The sequence below is a fragment of the Pagrus pagrus genome (genome assembly GCF_965226575.1).
Source record: "Pagrus pagrus genome assembly, chromosome: 9".
Taxonomy (NCBI): domain Eukaryota; kingdom Metazoa; phylum Chordata; class Actinopteri; order Spariformes; family Sparidae; genus Pagrus; species Pagrus pagrus.
The window spans coordinates 252,501-270,538 of record NC_140193.1 but is presented as its reverse complement, the minus strand read 5'-3'; the positions used below and the strand labels follow the sequence as shown (position 1 = coordinate 270,538).

Genomic DNA, 18,038 nt, shown 5'->3' with positions numbered 1-18,038 from the left:
GTCTGTGGCGTGAAATCTGTAGGCCAAGTTAAATAATGTACGAGGCTTAGAAATGGGTGAAAATGTGAGCGTAGTCTCAACTTTGAGCCAAAATGGCAAACTTCCCGTTAGACTGAGGGTATGGGTCCAAGAGGGTTTTTTGTGCGTCTGGTCATGATACATAAGCATACCGAATTTCGTTAATGTATGTTGTGACGGCCCCCTGCTGTTCAAGGGCCTGCTTTGTGTATCCCTTCCTTCTGTCTGCAGGTATCTCAGTGGGCGGGGCTTGAAACCAGTAGCACCTGGCCAGTGTCCTGGAACTTTTAAGAGCAGGCCGTCTCAGTCGCTCTCCCTCTCTCTCTCTCACCAGAAGGACCTGGTTTTCCTCCGGCTCCATTGTGTTGTTTTGTTGGCTTCGGCCTGGTTTCTGCACTTTACAACGCTCCGCACACATCACTCACATGCATCCATCGGCAGACACACTGATAACCACACGTTCACACCTCATGGCATTATTATGATTTGTGCACTTAAGTTAAATAAATATTGTTTATCTTTACATTTATCCGCGTCTCACTGTCTCTTGTCATGGCTTCTTGAGCCGGTCATGACAATGTGCATGTAAGAGGCGGGGCTTAAAGTTTAAAAATATTCCAGGGGGCGCTATGGAGCCTTTTTTTAACTTAAAAGGCCCAGACTCATATCAACTATCAATGTGGGTGACTCGTGATGATGTGTGCAAAATTTGGTGTGCATAGGTGTTTGTCTGTATGTACGAAATGGGAAAAGCCATTAGGGGGCGCTACTGAGCTGTCGTGCCACGCCTGAGGCCAGTGATGGTATCGAATTAACGTACTGATGGGTTAAAAGCGATGTGCCAAATCTGGTGAGTCTGAAACCCTCCTAAAGTCCCGAAAACAGTATTGGAAATGGCCGCACGCCATTCAAGATGGCCGACTTCCTGTTGCGGTAAAAATTCCGGCAAAAATAACTACAGACTAAATCGATGAGGCCTATGAGTCCTGCGAATTTCATGACGATCCAATAACTTTTTTTGGTAACATGACTCAACGTTAGGTGGCGCTATGGAGTCCCCCGGCCACACCCACACCCAATCATTTTGAATTCTAATAGCAGCACACCGATGTGACGTATGTTCCGAGTTTGGTGAGTTTTGGGTATGTTCAGGCCACTAAATATGCAGTCGAATGGAAGGAAAAAGAAAGAGAAAAAAAAGAAAAAGAAAAATAATCCTTACAGATACAATAGGTCCTCGCTAGGGGTGGGCGATATGGCAAAAGTATCATATCACGATTTTTTAAAAATAAAATCACGATTTCGATTTTATCACGATCTTAAATCAAAAAAAGAAAAACAGACAATTTAGGCCAAAGAACCTTTCTGAACAGATTTTAATTTAAATAGTTGCAGTTTTGCCAACATGTGCAAACAACGTCAAAATACTTAAAGGTAAACAACAACACTCTGATAAAGTGTACTCTTGCAACATAAAAGGTAGCTTTCAATAAACATGAAAGTAAAATATCAATGAAGACATTACTGTTTGTTTTATTCAACAGTCATTTTAACAGGATTTAAGTATATCAAAACACTAAATAGCAGAGGTGGGAATTGTGGAGTCATCAAGTCATCTCCATGCCATTTGTTCTGTTCATGCACTGAACCAGCTGAGTCCGATCAGCACAGCTCTTCAGCCAGGAAGGTGAGCTAATTAGTGAATGCACCTGGTTCAGTGACTGAGCAGAACAAATACATGGCATGGAGATGACTTGATGACTGCACAATTCCCACCTCTGCTAAATAGCTTATTGAAAAGGGTCAAATAGGTCCGTCAGTGGTCTGACTATCCGACGGGGGGGTGGGGGGGTCGCGGTAGCACGATATAGCGCATTTACCGCGACCTATCCATGCGCCCGTGTGTGTGTGTGTGCGTGCCCGCTCGCCCGCACCCGAGAGAGGCGGTAGGTGGAGAGGCTAACTGGCAGAGATGAGAGATGGTGAAACGCTGTTTTTTTTTTTGCTTTGTTTTTTAAAAAAGCGGCCAACTCCTCCGTTTGGCTTTCTGCCGTGGCTCTCCAAGCGGCTACCGCTACACACATAAACAAGGAGGCGGGTACGAAAGCGCGTCACTGCCCGTAATTCGCTATGATTGGTCGGTCAGGTTGACGCCGTAATACGTTTGGTGCGTCGGTGCATCAGCATAGAGCTGCAATTTATAGAATGTGCCCTAGACGATCCTACGATCTCTGCACTCGGCAGGTCGTCGACACATTCTAATCCTTCACGATCTAATATCGTCATATCGCCCACCCCTAGTCCTCACACAAGATTCGTGCTCGGGCCCGAACAAGTTTATGAACCAGAGTTACACGTCAGATGGAGGAGGCTGAGGGACAGCAGGAGGAAGAAGAAGAAGAAGAAGAAGAAGAGGCAGCAGAAGCAGAAGCTGACATGTCAGTAGGGATATACTTTGGCTTCAAACTGAGAAAAGCAGATGGTGTTTTTAGCCACCTGACTTGTTGCTTACGTGACGTCATTTCAGTGCTATTCTCAGGTATTCTGGGAAATGTAGGAGAAAATATTTTGTCCAGATAACAATGCTTATGTTCCTAAATAACTGCTGCAGAGAGCAAACAGAAAAGTAAACTACGAATATTAAAAAGGACTGAAATATGTAATCATGTCAGCTGTGCACAAACAAACACACACACACACACACACACACACACACACACACACACACACTGTGCTCATGTGCAACACTGCCAGGCTTCTGATAAAGACGCCATCTTTCCAAACGCTCAGCTTGTTTCGCCCCCGCAGGAGCTGTTCCTGGCACCAACACTGAAGGTGGAGGCTAATACTCCTTCAACTGGAAAACCAATCACCATGGTTTCCAACACACACACACACACACACACACACACACACACATACACACACACACACACACACACACACACACACATCCAGCATCCTGCAGCAGTACCATGTGTTTTCAATGAGCAGCAGGAGGTCGAGTTACATTACATCTACCTCTGCTAACAGCTAACAGCTAACCAGAACCAGCTGTGGATGGGACTGAGTGTGTGTGTGTGTGTGTGTGTGTGTGTGTGTGTGTGTGTGTGTATGTGTTTGTGTGTGTGTGTGTGTGTGTGTGTGTGTGTGTGTGTGTGTGTGTGCGTCTGCACATGCTCAGTAGAGACTTGGCTCCGGGGCCTCGGTGAAGAAAATGTGTTGGGTTGGGCTTCATAAGAACTGAATGTTGATCAAAGGATGAAGAGCTTCAGTCAAGAAACGTCAAAATTATTTTAGCCAATACTGATCCGTTAAAATATGAGCAGATGGTTGTGAGCAAGTTATCTTTATTTTACACATCTTTGAAAAACTAAAGATTTCATTAACCACATTTATATACGATAATGAATTGATTTCAATCAGGAAGCAGAGCCCGACAGATTTATCAGCTGATACGACCCTTTCATAGGTCTGTCATTGCTATCTGCATATTTGCTTTCTAATATGTGCCGATATTAAAACTTGATTTTACAGAACATATAATGCAGAAAGTGATGCTTGGAGTGGTTTAAAATGGTGTCATCATGTACTTTGTCCAGCAGAGCACACTGCGACTCCATTATTAACAAAGCCTGTGGAAAAATTCACCAACGAAGTTAATTCTGTGGCACCGGTCTCTACCAAGACAAGACGACCAAAGAAATCTTATCCCTGGTTTACTGATGAAACCCGAGATCTCAAACAGGCCTGCGGGAAAATGGAACGTACATGGCAAAAATCTAAATTAGTCGTTTTTCATCTTGCATGGCGTGATAGTGTACTTAATTACAAGCGTGCTCTTAATGCCACTAGAACAGCATATTTCTCTGGCCTAATAAACAATAATAAACACAACCCTAGATTTCTCTTCGACACTGTGGCTAAACTTACTCAAACCACAGTCTGTGAGCTGTACATCCTTTATTGCAAATGATTTCTTAGATTTCTTTTGCAATAAAATTGATGATATTAGAGCCAAAATTAATTCATCATCTCTGGCTTCCTCGTCAAAGTTGCTTATAAAACAGCCTTCTGCCGATTCTCAGTTAGCCTCAGCTCTTAACAATTTTGAAAATATCTCCCTTGAGATATTGTCTAAAATTGTCTCATCCTCAAAACCAACTACCTGCATCCTGGACCCCCTTCCGGCAAAACTGTTTAAGGATCTATGGCCAGCACTGGGACCTACAATGTTAAATACTGTTAACTTTTCACTCATGACAGGTGTTGTCCCTGCTAGTTTTAAGTCTGCTGTGGTTAAGCCTCTACTTAAGACACCACACCTTGACCCAGGATCTCTAAACAATTATAGGCCAGTATCCAACCTTCCCTTCTTCTCTAAAATCTTAGAAAGAGCTGTGTCCCAGCAACTTTCAGGCTATCTAATTAATAATAATCTCCTGGAACCTTTTCAATCAGCCTTCAGAGCTTCACTCCACCGAAACTGCCCTTACTAAAGTGGTAAATCATATCCTACTTACTTTAGACTCAAACTCTACCTCAGTGCTTCTGTTACTAGATCTCAGCGCTGCATTTGATACCATAGATCATGGCATATTGTTAGACCGACTTGAAAGTCAATTTGGCATCTCTGGCCTGGCTCTAGCCTGGCTAAAATCTTACCTGTCTGAAAGAACACAATGTGTTTCTTATAATAGTACTGCATCAATATTTACTGATGTGAAGTATGGAGTTCCCCAGGGCTCTGTTCTGGGCCATTTGCTCTCCTTTTTATATAGTAACCTCTCGGCCAAATTATTTGGAGTTATGGAAAACATTTCCATTGCTATGCGGACGACACTCAGCTGTATGTGCCCATAAAAGCTGATGATACATCTCAAATCACCAAATTGGAGACCTGCCTGGGTGCAGTGAAGAACTGGATGTCAGAAAACTTCCTGCTCCTAAATTCAGATAAATCGGAGATGCTGGTCATTGCTCCCCCTCGACACAAGACACCACTTTGATCACGTGACAGTAACTCTCAACAACTGTGTTGTTTCTCAAAGTTCAACTGTTAAGAATTTAGGTGTTACTTTTGACTCTAGCCTCTCTTTCAATCAGCACATAAAAGCAATTACCAAGATCGCTTTTTACCACCTGCGCAATATAGCTAAAATTAGGTCCTTCCTGTCCACGGCTGACGCAGAGATCGTGATTCATGCCTTTGTTTCGTCTAGGCTGGATTACTGCATCCTTATTTTCGGGTCTTCCACGTGAGAGCACTAAAAGTCTTCAGATGGTTCAAAATGCTGCAGCTAGAGTCTTAACACATACAAGAAAATTTGATCATATTACACCAATCCTCGCCTCACTGCACTGGCTCCCAATACATATAAGATCAGACTTTAAGGTGCTGCTGATGACATACAAACTGTACATGGCCTTGCCCCGTCGTACATGTCAGATCTTATTATGCCGTGTACTCCAACTCGTGCATCACGCTTAGGGCTGAACGATTTTAGGAAAAGATCTAATTGCAATTTTTCTGGCAGATATTGCGATTTCGATTTGATTCACGATTTCCTTCAAATCAAGCTTCAGTGCAATAGTCACAATGTACAGTAACATTAAAACATAACATGCTATTACTCTAATGCAAGGATGAAAACTGAAGTTATAAACGGCTTCCAAATGTATTTATTAACAAGAAACATGCACGGCGAATGGCTGCAGTTACCCTAACGGCCGCAACGGCCGTCGTGTTACTATTGAGTCTTATTTCTTGATCCTGCCCCAAGTTCCTTTAAATAAAATATAAAACAATTCCCAGTGTCCCGGTGTGGCTGCTCTTCATGCGGAGCTACACTGGCAGAAGATGCTGTAATTGTAGTCTGTTTGCTACAGTGGGCCTGAGTATCATTTTCACCGGACTTTTCACCGGACTTTTTCATCATGCACTCGTCATGCAAATGCCTGTGGGATTAAATCCCCTAACTCCGCTTCTGGTCCAGCTGAAGCCATTTCAGAACACGTTAAGGAGCAGGTTAATACTGATTGGTTAGCGTGACCTGTCCACGAGTAGCATGCCACTTCTCATTGGTGAGCTTGGCAGGATGGGAGAGAGACTGCATGTATGTGTAAAATAGTTGACACAACAGATCCTGGGTCAGTCAGGAGCGCTGCAAAAACTGCAGCTTTGGCGATCACATGATCGCGTTGTCTGAAATCGCAATTTCGATCAGAAAACGATAAATCGTTCAGCCCTAATTACACTCTCAAAATTCAGGGCTCCTGATGGTTCCTAGGGTTAAGAAGAAGTCAGCTGGCTGCAGGGCTTTCCCCTTTCGGGTCCCCTTCCTCTGGAATAACCTCCCAGCTGATATCAGACAGTCTGGCGCTACTGACGCCTTTAAATCTAAACTCAAAACTCACTTCTTTGACTTAGCCTTTAATTAGTCCTTGACATCGACTGCTAGCTTCCTCGGTGGGTCGGTCTCAGTCTCAGTGAGTAAACTATAGTATTAGACTCCACATTGTCCCGCCGACGAGTAATAACCTGCTTATTCTGATTAACATTGCATTTCTATAACTTTGTTTTGCTTTCTGTTCCCACAAGCTGCAAGCTGTGTCGCTTTCACTCTCTATAGCTTCCTCCTCCTCTTTCTCCTCCTCTCTTTTCATTCAGGCTCCCTCCTGATGGACCTCGGGCACCTGGGACCATCTACCTCTCCTGGCTCCTACAGCCCCACATACTGTCGGATCCGGATTGTCAGCTGGATCATTGCTCTTCTTGTTTCACTATCTCCTCATAACTGTTTCCCCGTAAATTTTGAGGCCTCCTCACTCTGATCTCTCTATCTATTACTAATTATCCTGTGTGGCCTGCCCTCTTCCAGGTCACCACGGTGGACAGGAGGTCGTGTGGCTCGGGCACCACCTGGCGATGCCTTGTCCTGTTCAGTCATCTCCTGGATCCACACACTTTACATATATAATTTGTAGGGCTGCAGCTATCAAATATTTTTAGAATCGAGTATTCTACCGATTATCCCATCGATTAATCGAGTAATCTAATAAAAAATAATTTTGCATTATTTAACAACAATACCAAATAATGCATAACGAAAATGACAGGCCTGTTAAATAGACAAGACAATTAGATTAATTATTATTTTTAATTAATTAATCGTTATTAATTAATAGACAATTGGCTTTTATTCCGGGACTCGGGGAGTAAGGGTGTGTGTTTGCTTGTGTGTGCACGCGTGCGTGAGGGAGAGTGAGAGAGCCGAGATGAGTGTGTGTGTGTGTGTGTGTGTGTGTGTGTGTGTAAAGGAGTTGTTTGGTGTAGGCTATTACTCTCTTGCAATTTAACACAAATTAATTTCCACATCTTAACATGATATCTAGTCATAGCGACATCAGGCTCCAGCTTCTACAAATACCATACGCTCTAACTAGCGATGGTAGGCTACATTGAATTAGCTAACATCAATGTTTGCGTTAGCTTGTGTCGGCGACGCTTGGTGAGCTGGTGTTAACAACTGGATGCTTTCGGTTCAGATGTTGAATCGTTGTTGACGTGCTGTTGTGGTACGCCATCGCGCCCACTCAATTCTGAACGTAGTGGTGTGTGTCCGCAATAACAGTCCGTGTGGAAAAATGATCCCTGAGCTAAGCAGGCCACAAAACGCGGGTGATAGGAATTAAACGAAGCCTCGAGGCAGAGAATTTGCTTCGACCATTTTTTGTAATCGAATTATTCGAGTTACTTGAGTAATTGTTTCAGCTCTAATAATTAGTATCAGATTTTCTGTCAATGCAACCTGTAAAATGTGATTTGCTGTTCTTTCTGTACATGCTACATCTACTACATGACTGTCCGTCCTGGAAGAGGGATCCCTCCTCTGTGGCTCTTCCTGAGGTTTCTTCCATTGTCTTTTTTTTCCCTGTTAAAAGGATCTTTTGTCCATCAAGATGGCAAGTTTTTCCTCACTCGAATCGAGGGTCTAAGGACAAAGGATGTCGTTCACTGTACAGACTGTAAAGCCCATTGAGGCAATGTGATTGTGATTTTGGGCTATATAAATAAAATTTGATTTGATTTGATTTGATTATTAACAACACAGTCCTGTCCCTGACAACCGTCCTGTCCTGTCCCTGACAACAGTCCTGTCCCTGGTGCTTATATGTTATCTGCTTGCTAATGTTAGCATGTAGCAGGCCAGAGCATCTTTCTACAGCTCAGCATTAGAAGGTGTGGTTGAGGTTTGAGTCTGCTGAGTGATAATTTAATTCATTAATAAATTCAAGTTGATGATCTACTTTGTGAGAGGCCATGGGAAGTAAATAAACAGCATCCCAACAGTGAAACACTGATAATCAGGAAATAATCTTAACGGTTCAGAAGTGAAACAAAGTTACAGCATGAATCTCATCACCAGCTCTGTGGAGGATCAGTGCTTTAGTTGAGAGCAGTGCTGGAATGTAACGAAGTACAATTTACAGGTACTTTTTTCTGCTACTTTTTCCGATCCACCACACTTCAGAGGGGAACTGTGCTGCTCACTCCACAGCATTTATTGTTTCACAGATATAGTTGTAGTTAATTTTTAGACCAATATTTCATACAAACAATCAATGATCAGTTTAATTAAAGCTCTGGTCTACGATCTGAGACAGGTTTGAAAAAAGCATCCCCCCCACTCACACCCCTCCCCTCCGAGCTCGTACCGCTCTCCCCTCGGAGCCTCCCGCGACACACCCCCTCCTGCAACAAGCACCAAGAGCAACAAGCCGGCCGGCAGAAACCAAATACAGCCCAGCTTTGAATGCAGAGTAACGATGTCGGATTCACAGGTAAAATTATTACAATGCACGTTGAAAATAACGTAAATCTCGGAAGTCATTACAATGTGCACAGCTAAGCTCCACAGCCAAGCTAGCGTAACGTCATTAGCATGTAATAATATGTAATAAGTTACTATTTATCAACAGCTAAGTTAGCTCTGGTACTGGAATAACGAGGGACAAGACGAGGCGTGACCAGGAGCAGGGGAGTGAGCGAGGGGAAACTCCCATCCAGACCACATGGCTGCTATTGGTCAATCTCTTTGCAGTTTTGCAGGCGCTAGAGAGAATAGATTTATTTGGTTCCTTTTGCTCATCACATGTAGACGTGTAGGTCGTAACCACCATCTAAATAATGTTCATAATAATGATCAATCTTTCACATCGTAGACCATAGCTTTAACTCTACATTTGTCAAATTCAGTGCACAGTCCACACAGAACAGGTGTTTTCTTCACTTCAGCTCAAACACTCAGTGTTTCAGCTGCCATATCGACAATCAGTGGATTTTCCCTCTTAAATCAGTATCGTCTCTGAAATCCCACATCAGCCGGGCTCCATCAGGAACCATCGGATCAGAACAGACAGAGGGAGATTAACACTACCTGACTGACAATATTCAATCCTAACCTAACTGACAGTCCCACAATGCAGCTGCTCCGTCAGAGAGACTGAGTCCTGACAGCGTCTCAGATCCGTGTTCACTTTAACCAGGAGGTCAGTCAGGGTGGCACATGGGTCGAGCCTCAATCCAAACATTTAGCCCATAAAACAGGATCAACACTGTTGGATTATGTAAGAGCTGAGCAGAGTGAATGTAGGCCATCCATCCAGTACTGAGCCCAGTTAGACATGAAGAGGATAATGAACCAGAGAGAGTCACTGCTGAGAGGACAGTTACTGCTCCGAGACGCAGGAGACAGGACAGACTTAGTGCAATGAGAGGATAGGAAGGAAGGATATAAGGAAGGAAGGAGGGAGAGGAAACACTTTAAACTGGACACAGGAGAGAGAAGAAAGGCACGATTTGGATTTGGTCAAAATGAAGAAAATGGATCAATAAGTCTGATTGATAATGCAGTCTATCTCTCTCAAATTAGAGCTACAGCAGCATCATGAATTAGTTTGTCACTATTAAATAGATTACCAAACATGTTAATAACCAATTCATCAGCTTCAATCATTTTTACAATCATTTTGAAAAAAAAAAACCAAAAAGTCAGATTTCTGTGATGTCAGCTTGTTGAAGGTTCTGGTTTCGACACTGATCGACATTTTTCACTGTTCTATCACATTTTAGAGACCAGTTAAAGCTCTGGTCTACGATCTGAGACCCCCCACACACACCCCTCCCCTCTGTGCTCCTTAACCCCTCCCCTCCGGGCCCTTATCGCTCTCCCCTCGGAGCCCCGCGACACACCCCCTCCCGCAACAAGCTTTTTTTTTCCTTTTTTCTCTTCAACAAACTTTATACCTCCCGCAACAAGCTTTTTTTTTCCTTTTTTCTCTTCAACAAACTTTATGCCTCCCGCAACAAGCTTTTTTTTTTTTTTTTTTCTCTTCAACAAACTTTATACCTCCCGCAACAAGCACCAAGAGCAACAAGCCGGCAGAAACCAAGGGCACATAGGCAAAACAAACCTCTTGTCCGCTTGTAGTTTCAAATGCGGAAGTGGGTTGGGACCAGACGTGAGCAGGAGCAGGAGAGTGAGCGAGGATTGGATCGGAAAATTGATCCAATAGTAGCCATCCGGGCCGGATGCTTCCTATTGGTCAATTTCTTTTCAGTTTTACAGACACTAGAGAGAATGTTTTTTTTTGGTTCCTTTTACTCTTCACATTGTGTAGGTGGTACTATTGGGTCATAACCACCATCTAAATGATGTCAATAATAATAACAAATCTTTCAAATCGTAGACCATAGCTTTAATAAATCAGTTCACCCAGAAAATAATCACCAACAGCTGCAGCCCCACTGTAACACACACACACACACACACACACACACACACACACACACACACACACACAGTAACTGTAACACTAACTGTAACTCTAACAGTAAACTTAACTCTAATTGTAACACTAACTCTAACTGTAACACTAACTGTAACACTAACTGTAACTAACTGTAACTGTAACACTAACTGTAACACTAACTGTAACTAACTAACTGTAAGACTAACTCTAACTGTAACACTAACTGTAACTAACTAACTGTAACTAACTGTAACACTAACTGAAACACTAAAACTAACTGTAACTCTAACTGTAACACTAAAACTAACTGCAACTGTAACACTAACTGTAACTAACTGTAACTGTAACACTAACTGTAACACTAAAGCTAACTGTAACACTAACACTAACTGTAACTAACTGTAACTGTAACACTAACTGTAACACTAACACTAACTGTAACTAATTGTAACTCTAACTGTAATACTAACTGTAACACTAACACTAACTGTAACTGTAACTAACTGTAACACTAACTGTAACACTAACACTAACACTAACTGTAACACTTACACTAACTGTAACACTAACTCTAACTGTAACACTAACTGTAACACATACTCTAACTGTAACTGTAACTAACTGTAACACTAACTGTAACACTAACTCTAACTGTAACACTAACTGTAACACTAACACTAACTGTAACTAACTGTAACACTAACTCTAACTGTAACTAACTGTAAAACTAATTCTAACTGTAACACTAACTGTAACACTAACACTAACTGTAACTAACTCTAACTGTAACACTAACTGTAACACTAACAGTAACTGTAACTAACTGTAACTGTAACACTAACACCAACTGTAACACTAACTGTAACACTAACTGTAACTAACTGTATCTAACTGTAACACTAACTCTAACTGTAACACTAACTGTAACTGTAACACTAACTGTAACGCTAACACTAACTGTAACTAACTGTAACTCTAATCCTAACACTAACTCTAACTGTAACACTAACACTAACTCTAACTGTAACTAACTGTAACACTTACTCTAACTGTAACACTAACTGTAACACTAACACTAACTCTAACTGTAACTAACTCTAACTGTAACACTAACTAACACTAACTGTAGCTAACTGTAACACTAACTCTAACTGTAACACTAACACTAACACTAACTGTAACTGTAACACTAACTGTAACTCTAACTGTAACACTAACTCTAACTGTAACACTAACTGTAACTAACTGTAACACTAACACTAACTGTAACTGTAACTAACTGTAACACTAACTGTAACTAACAGTAACTGTAACCACCTGCAGTCAACACTCTCGTCATGACGCTGGGACACTATCTGTGGAAAGTGTCACACCAGACTCCGTTGAGAAATATCCGTGTATTGACTCCTGCTCGTCTGCAGATGTCACACAGCTTAAAGAACATTTGAAAGACAATTTACGAACAAACACGAGTCTTTCTGTCACTCGGCATTAACACACCAATTAACATACTAACAAGTGGAAGAGCAACTTTTAAAACTAAAAGACTTAATTACGTAAGATTCTAACAGTCAGTTTTGTTACAGAAGACGTGATTATAACTATGAACCACTTATAAAAGTTGACTTGTCATTAAAACAGACGTTGGTGGTTTAATATGTGGAGATGAAGTGTTCAGTCCCAGAACGGGTCAGTACTTCGTCACTTTCACCTTCCAGTGAATGTAACGGAGCCGCTGCTGTCATGCCATCACTCCCACTCCACACCGCCCACTCCCTGCTAACATTAGCCCGTTATCTGAGGGGAAACTCGCCGTGTACTCCTGCAGTATTAGTACTTCATGTACCTGGACATAGTTGGTCTCGCAGTACTCCGCTACTCTCTCCAGGTTGGTGAAACTGTCCAGCAGAGCTCTCCGTCCCGCCGGGATCTCCTCCTCCAGCAGCATTTGTAGCTCCGCCATCTTTACATGCTGGAATACTAACGGCTGCGGCGCGCGCTCACTGGATGTGTGCTGCTGCGTTCACGAGTGTGTGGGAAATATCACAACTATGACACGATCACCGGGATCAGAGGGAGAGATGTGACTCAACGGAAGAGCAGGTCGACAGACAGATTACACCGAATCATGGAATAATAAGGAGAAACGTGTAACATCCGTGGTACAGATACCACAGTCTGAGAAAAACGTGTCATTATGACGAGATCTTCCTCTCCATCAGTTAAATGATGCGTTCAAGTGCCACTCGTCTGTCGATAATCCTGCAGGACGTAAAGACATCACTCAGGGAAACTTTGACGTCTTTCTTATAAATGTAAAGATGTCAAAAGTATGAATACAAGTTATCTATCTAACATCAGAGAAGTGCAGTATGACGGGCCATATCTCTTTATATCTGATTAAATACATTCATTAAAAATGTGCTACTTTGGCTCTGATGCAGCATGTAGGCTAATCTGTAAAGTAACTAGTAACTAAAGTTATCAAATAAATGTAGTGCAGTGGAAGTATAAAGTAACATAGTGGAAATACTCAAGTACAGCACAAGTGCCTCAAAACTGTACTTAAAGCAACACTAGGTAGTTTGGACTCATTACTACCCCCGGCTGGTTGAGAAGCACAATTATCTGTTACTAGTGTCGTAAATACTGTCGCTGTATGAGCATCCCTGCGGAAAATGAACACGTGAATTTGTTGACGGAGCTCTAGACTTCTTTACATCAGATCGGTTCCGACCCGCTCAGGGAAGTTACGCAGTGCGGTTTCTGCCGGCGCGACCCCCTCAGGCTGCAGAGGCGTCACCGTTCATCCTATTAACCGTTATTCTACCACTTAACTGAGTTTAGAAACATTATTTCAAGGTCGAAAAACTACCTAGTGTTGCTTTAAGTACAGCACTAACTAAATGTACTTAGTTACACTGTTTGCCACCCGGTATGGAAGGTGTAGTGTCTGAGTGTTTCTTACACCTGAGCTCTGAGTGACAGGACCGGATGCTTCCCTTAAAGTATATGTGGGAAGGTGATGACGTAAAGGTCTCATGTCTTGGATAATGACTCCGTAGCCCTGTAGTGTGCGTCAGAGAGTAGCTAAAGTCACAGGCCACACTGAGGACTGACCAGGTCAGAGGTTCAGGTTTGATCTTCCACCCAGCCCATACACTTCAAATGTAAGTAAGTGCAATGACTTGAGTACTGTACTGTAACTAAAGCTGTCAGATAAATGTAATGGAGTAGAAATACAAAGTGACATGAAAAGAAAAGATTCCTGATGTAATGTAACGTCCATAACTGTGATGTACTGTAAGTACATTTACTCAACTACTTGTTCCGGCCCCTTGGGCCTCTCATCCAGTTCTGCAGTAACATGCTTACTTCTGTTCCTGCGTCTCGTGGGCCTGGTCCTGTGTGTTCCTGAATGGGGACGTGCCAGCGCGCGGGGCGTCTCCAGCCGAGGACATAAAGTGCGGCTGGCCTTTGAAATGAGGCGGCGGGAGCTTTGCTTTGTCTTTTGTTGTTCTGTGTGATGTGAGGTTGTTCTGAAACCTATGTGCTTTCTTCACACAATTAACCGGTGTTGTGAAACTGTGGCCAAGCCTCGCCTGCCGTTTGTTTTATTACTTTGAGCCGGTAACAAATGGGGGCTCGTCCAAACAGTTTGTCCGCCTTTACGCATTTACCTGTGTTGGGCCTGTACCTGCGCCTTTTGTTTTCGGTGGGTTGGGCCTCGGCAGGACGCGCTGTGCAATTTAATCCACTGTGTAAATATTTGCAATGATAAGTTGATCTTCACAAGCGGAAAGTCGTGTTGTTGAGCAGTCAGGTTGGAGACGCCTGGTAGTGGTTGATTTGTTGGTTTATTTACACTTTCTATTATTTGTTATTTGTGCATTTTCCCCCCTCTGTTCTTTTCCAACAGCTACAGGAGAAGTGTTTGTTGGAGGGACAAGTGAGGCGTTTTTCGTGCGCCGGGACGTCGGAGACTGAGGTTTGGTGAGTTCATATCTGCTAGGCCTTACTTTCCTTTTAGGCTTTCTTATTTGCGTGTTTTTGGGACGTGTGGTTTATTATTTTTGAGCAGTTCCGTGTGGCTAGAGCAGTTGTCTCAGGTGCACCTCGAGGCATTGGGGGAAATGGTCATTGGTCTTGGCTTGTATTATCGCTGGACCTCCTGCTTTCGTTTTGTGTTCTGACTTTGGTGTAATTTGTCCCCTTCCTGTTTGCTCAGTTAGTAGTATGCGTGCAGTTGCTTGATTTATGTTTTTATAAAGAAAAAACGGCGAGGTCGGCTTTAGGTGCTATGAGTTTGATTGATGAGTGCGATTAAGCATCTGATGAGGAGGATGAAGAAGAGCCTCCCATTTCAGAAAATCCACTGTCTCCAACACCTGCAGGAAGCTTGACTTTTGCGGAGCAGAAAGAGTTGCTTCGTATTGCTGACAGGTTGGAGAACAGCAAACTGCATCAATGCAACTAGATAGGCTTCGGTTTGGTGAGGAAAATGAACGCAGAGCGGTTAGATCTTATTCGACAGGGAAGATTGCCTACACCTGGTGGTAGATGCTAACAACGATATTGTCGCTAGTCTGCGTTTGATTCCTCCTTTTAATGATAAGGAGCTGGATACCTTTTTTCTCTTGTTTGAGAGAGTGGCTGACGCGCGAGGCTTGGCCACAGTTTCACAACACCGGTTAATTGTGTGAAGAAAGCACATAGTTTTCAGAACAACCTCACATCACACAGAACAACAAAAGACAAAGCAAAGCTCCCGCCGCCTCATTTCAAAGGCCAGCCGCACTTTATGTCCTCGGCTGGAGACGCCCCGCGCGCTGGCACGTCCCCATTCAGGAACACACAGGACCAGGCCCACGAGACGCAGGAACAGAAGTAAGCATGTTACTGCAGAACTGGATGAGAGGCCCAAGGGGCCGGAACATACTGTACTTTTTTTAGGGACTTGTACTCGAGTATTACCATTTTCTGTGACTTAATACTTCCACTTGACTACATTTTGGAGACAGACATTGTATTTTTTACTCCACTACACTTATTTGACAACTTTAGTAACTAGTTACTTTACAGATTACATGCTGCTTCAGAGCCAAAGAAGCACATTTTTAAATGAATTGATTTAAGCCTAGTCATTAATCAGATAAAAAACAGTGATTGTGATGATCATTAAATGTTGAATATCAGATCTCCTCAGCTGATTCTTGAAGCAGCGACGCCACCCTGTGGTCAGAAGCTGTAAACAACAACACCAAACAACTGGCATCATTTACTGTACATGTACTGTATTTATTTATTTACAAAATCCCACAGAGGTAAACAAAGTGTGTGTGACATGTTGTAGAAAAACAAAGACTGAATATAAAGAAGGTGCTGCTGTGTGGTGCTGAGGTTCAGGCGGGGATGTCCAGAGCCTCGTCTGCTCTCGGGTATCCCTCCACCTCCATGGTCATCAGGAACTCTGCAGAGAAAACAGATCATCAGATTATTACACAGTCACCTCAGTGACGTGACCCTACACTGACCTGAGTGGGCGTCATCTGATGGTAGCTTTAAGAACAACACTGTGACAAACAGTAACACACACAGCTCTGTTTCCCCCTCAGATGCGTCTCAGCTGTCCAGAGGATCTGAAGTGGTCAAACCTTGTCTCCACATTAATGAAAGTCATTTTCATATCAGCTCTGGATCAACAAGTCTCCAAAAATAAGTTCAACACTAACCGTGAACACAAGCTGTGTCCTCCTGACATGAAACAGATTCTGCCAGAGGAGCAAACTTAGACAAGTCACATTAACCTGACAGGTAACCTGACAGGTAGCATGACAGGTAACATGACAGTTACCATGACAGGTAACATGACAGGTAACATGACAGTTACCATGACAGTTAACATGACTGTAACCATGACAGGTAACCTGACAGGTAACATGACAGTTAACATGACAGTTAACATGACTGTAACCATGACAGGTAACCTGACAGGTAACATGACAGCTAACCTGACAGTTAACATGACAGTTAACATGACTGTAACCATGACAGGTAACATGACAGGTAACCTGACAGTTAACCTGAGAGGTAACATGACAGGTAACCTGACAGGTAACATGACAGTTAACCTGACAGATAACATGACAGTTACCATGACAGGTAACCTGACAGGTAACATGACAGTTAACATGACAGTTACCATGACAGGTAACATGACAGGTAACCTGAGAGGTAACATGACAGGTAACCTGACAGGTAACATGACAGGTAACATGACAGGTAACATGACAGTTACCATGACAGGTAACATGACAGGTAACCTGAGAGGTAACATGACAGGTAACCTGACAGGTAACATGACAGTTACCATGACAGGAAACATGACAGGTAACCTGACAGTTAACCTGAGAGGTAATCAGATTATAGAAACTGCCTGTTAGGAGCGGTCAGTAAATCAAGGACGATAACAGACTGATATGATCATAAATAAATTCGGCTTCAGACAAAGGCTTTCGTGTTGTGCGGTTGAAAATTGTTTGCCCTTCCGCTCCCGTGAACACCTGTGCACCTGTCCTAAATCAAAGGGCATATCATGTCACACTATCCGACATCCGCTCATCATGATTATCATAATATTACCAACAAAACAGAAACCTCAACACAGTACATTCCAACACATGATCAGCATAATTCACATCAGAAAATGCATGATGTCTCAACATAATTGTGAATCAATAAGATAAATCTGCAAAATGGCTTCAACACTGTCAGTATAAACCTGGTCTGACCTTCTGTGTAGTCGATGTCGGGCCGTGTGGAGACCACAGCCCAGGCCAGGCCCACCAACAGCGCCACCACCAGGTTCACCACAATCCAGGGCCGCAGGATCTGCTGCTCTGAACCTGGAGGCCTGCAGTGGGGATGGTCAGTAGATTACAGTAGGTTACAGTAGAGTACAGTAGAGTACAGAAGATTACAGTAGAGTATAGTAGAGTTCAGTAGATTACAGTAGAGTACAGTAAGTATGAGAGTACTAGTTCTCACCACAGAGTCTCGTTGGCTGTAGGATAGAGGTTGATGCGATCGCTGGTCATCTGCTGGCTGAGGGACAGGATCAGGGCGATGAAGTACACTGAACACACAGAACAGTCATCACTACACACACAGTAATCAAGTATTCACAGCTTTATGAAGTACTAATA

The 18,038-nt window shown here is 43.0% G+C and overlaps 2 protein-coding genes across 10 annotated transcripts in view; both read right to left on the bottom strand.

Annotated features, from left to right (window-relative positions):
• Positions 1-12,858, bottom strand: part of LOC311263004 (abl interactor 2-like) — a 57,205-nt gene extending 44,347 nt beyond the window's left edge. For 2 of the 7 annotated variants that reach the window (XM_084362805.1, XM_084362808.1), the window contains exon 1: positions 12,680-12,858. In XM_084362805.1, the coding sequence (XP_084218931.1) occupies positions 12,680-12,796 (117 nt within the window). In that variant the 5' untranslated portion in view covers positions 12,797-12,858. The remainder of the gene's footprint in view (positions 1-12,679) is intronic. The other 5 variants (XM_084362809.1, XM_084362810.1, XM_084362804.1 and 2 more) reach the window with 4 other exon arrangements.
• A 3,249-nt stretch (positions 12,859-16,107) lies between these two features.
• The window catches only part of LOC311262060 (transmembrane protein 237A-like), a 16,109-nt gene continuing 14,178 nt past the window's right edge, over positions 16,108-18,038 (bottom strand). For all 3 annotated transcript variants that reach the window (XM_084361200.1, XM_084361198.1, XM_084361199.1), the window contains exons 9-11: positions 17,881-17,968; positions 17,625-17,746; positions 16,108-16,303 (exon numbers count right to left, since the gene is read on the bottom strand). In XM_084361200.1, the coding sequence (XP_084217326.1) occupies positions 16,236-16,303; positions 17,625-17,746; positions 17,881-17,968 (278 nt within the window). In that variant the 3' untranslated portion in view covers positions 16,108-16,235. The remainder of the gene's footprint in view (positions 16,304-17,624; positions 17,747-17,880; positions 17,969-18,038) is intronic.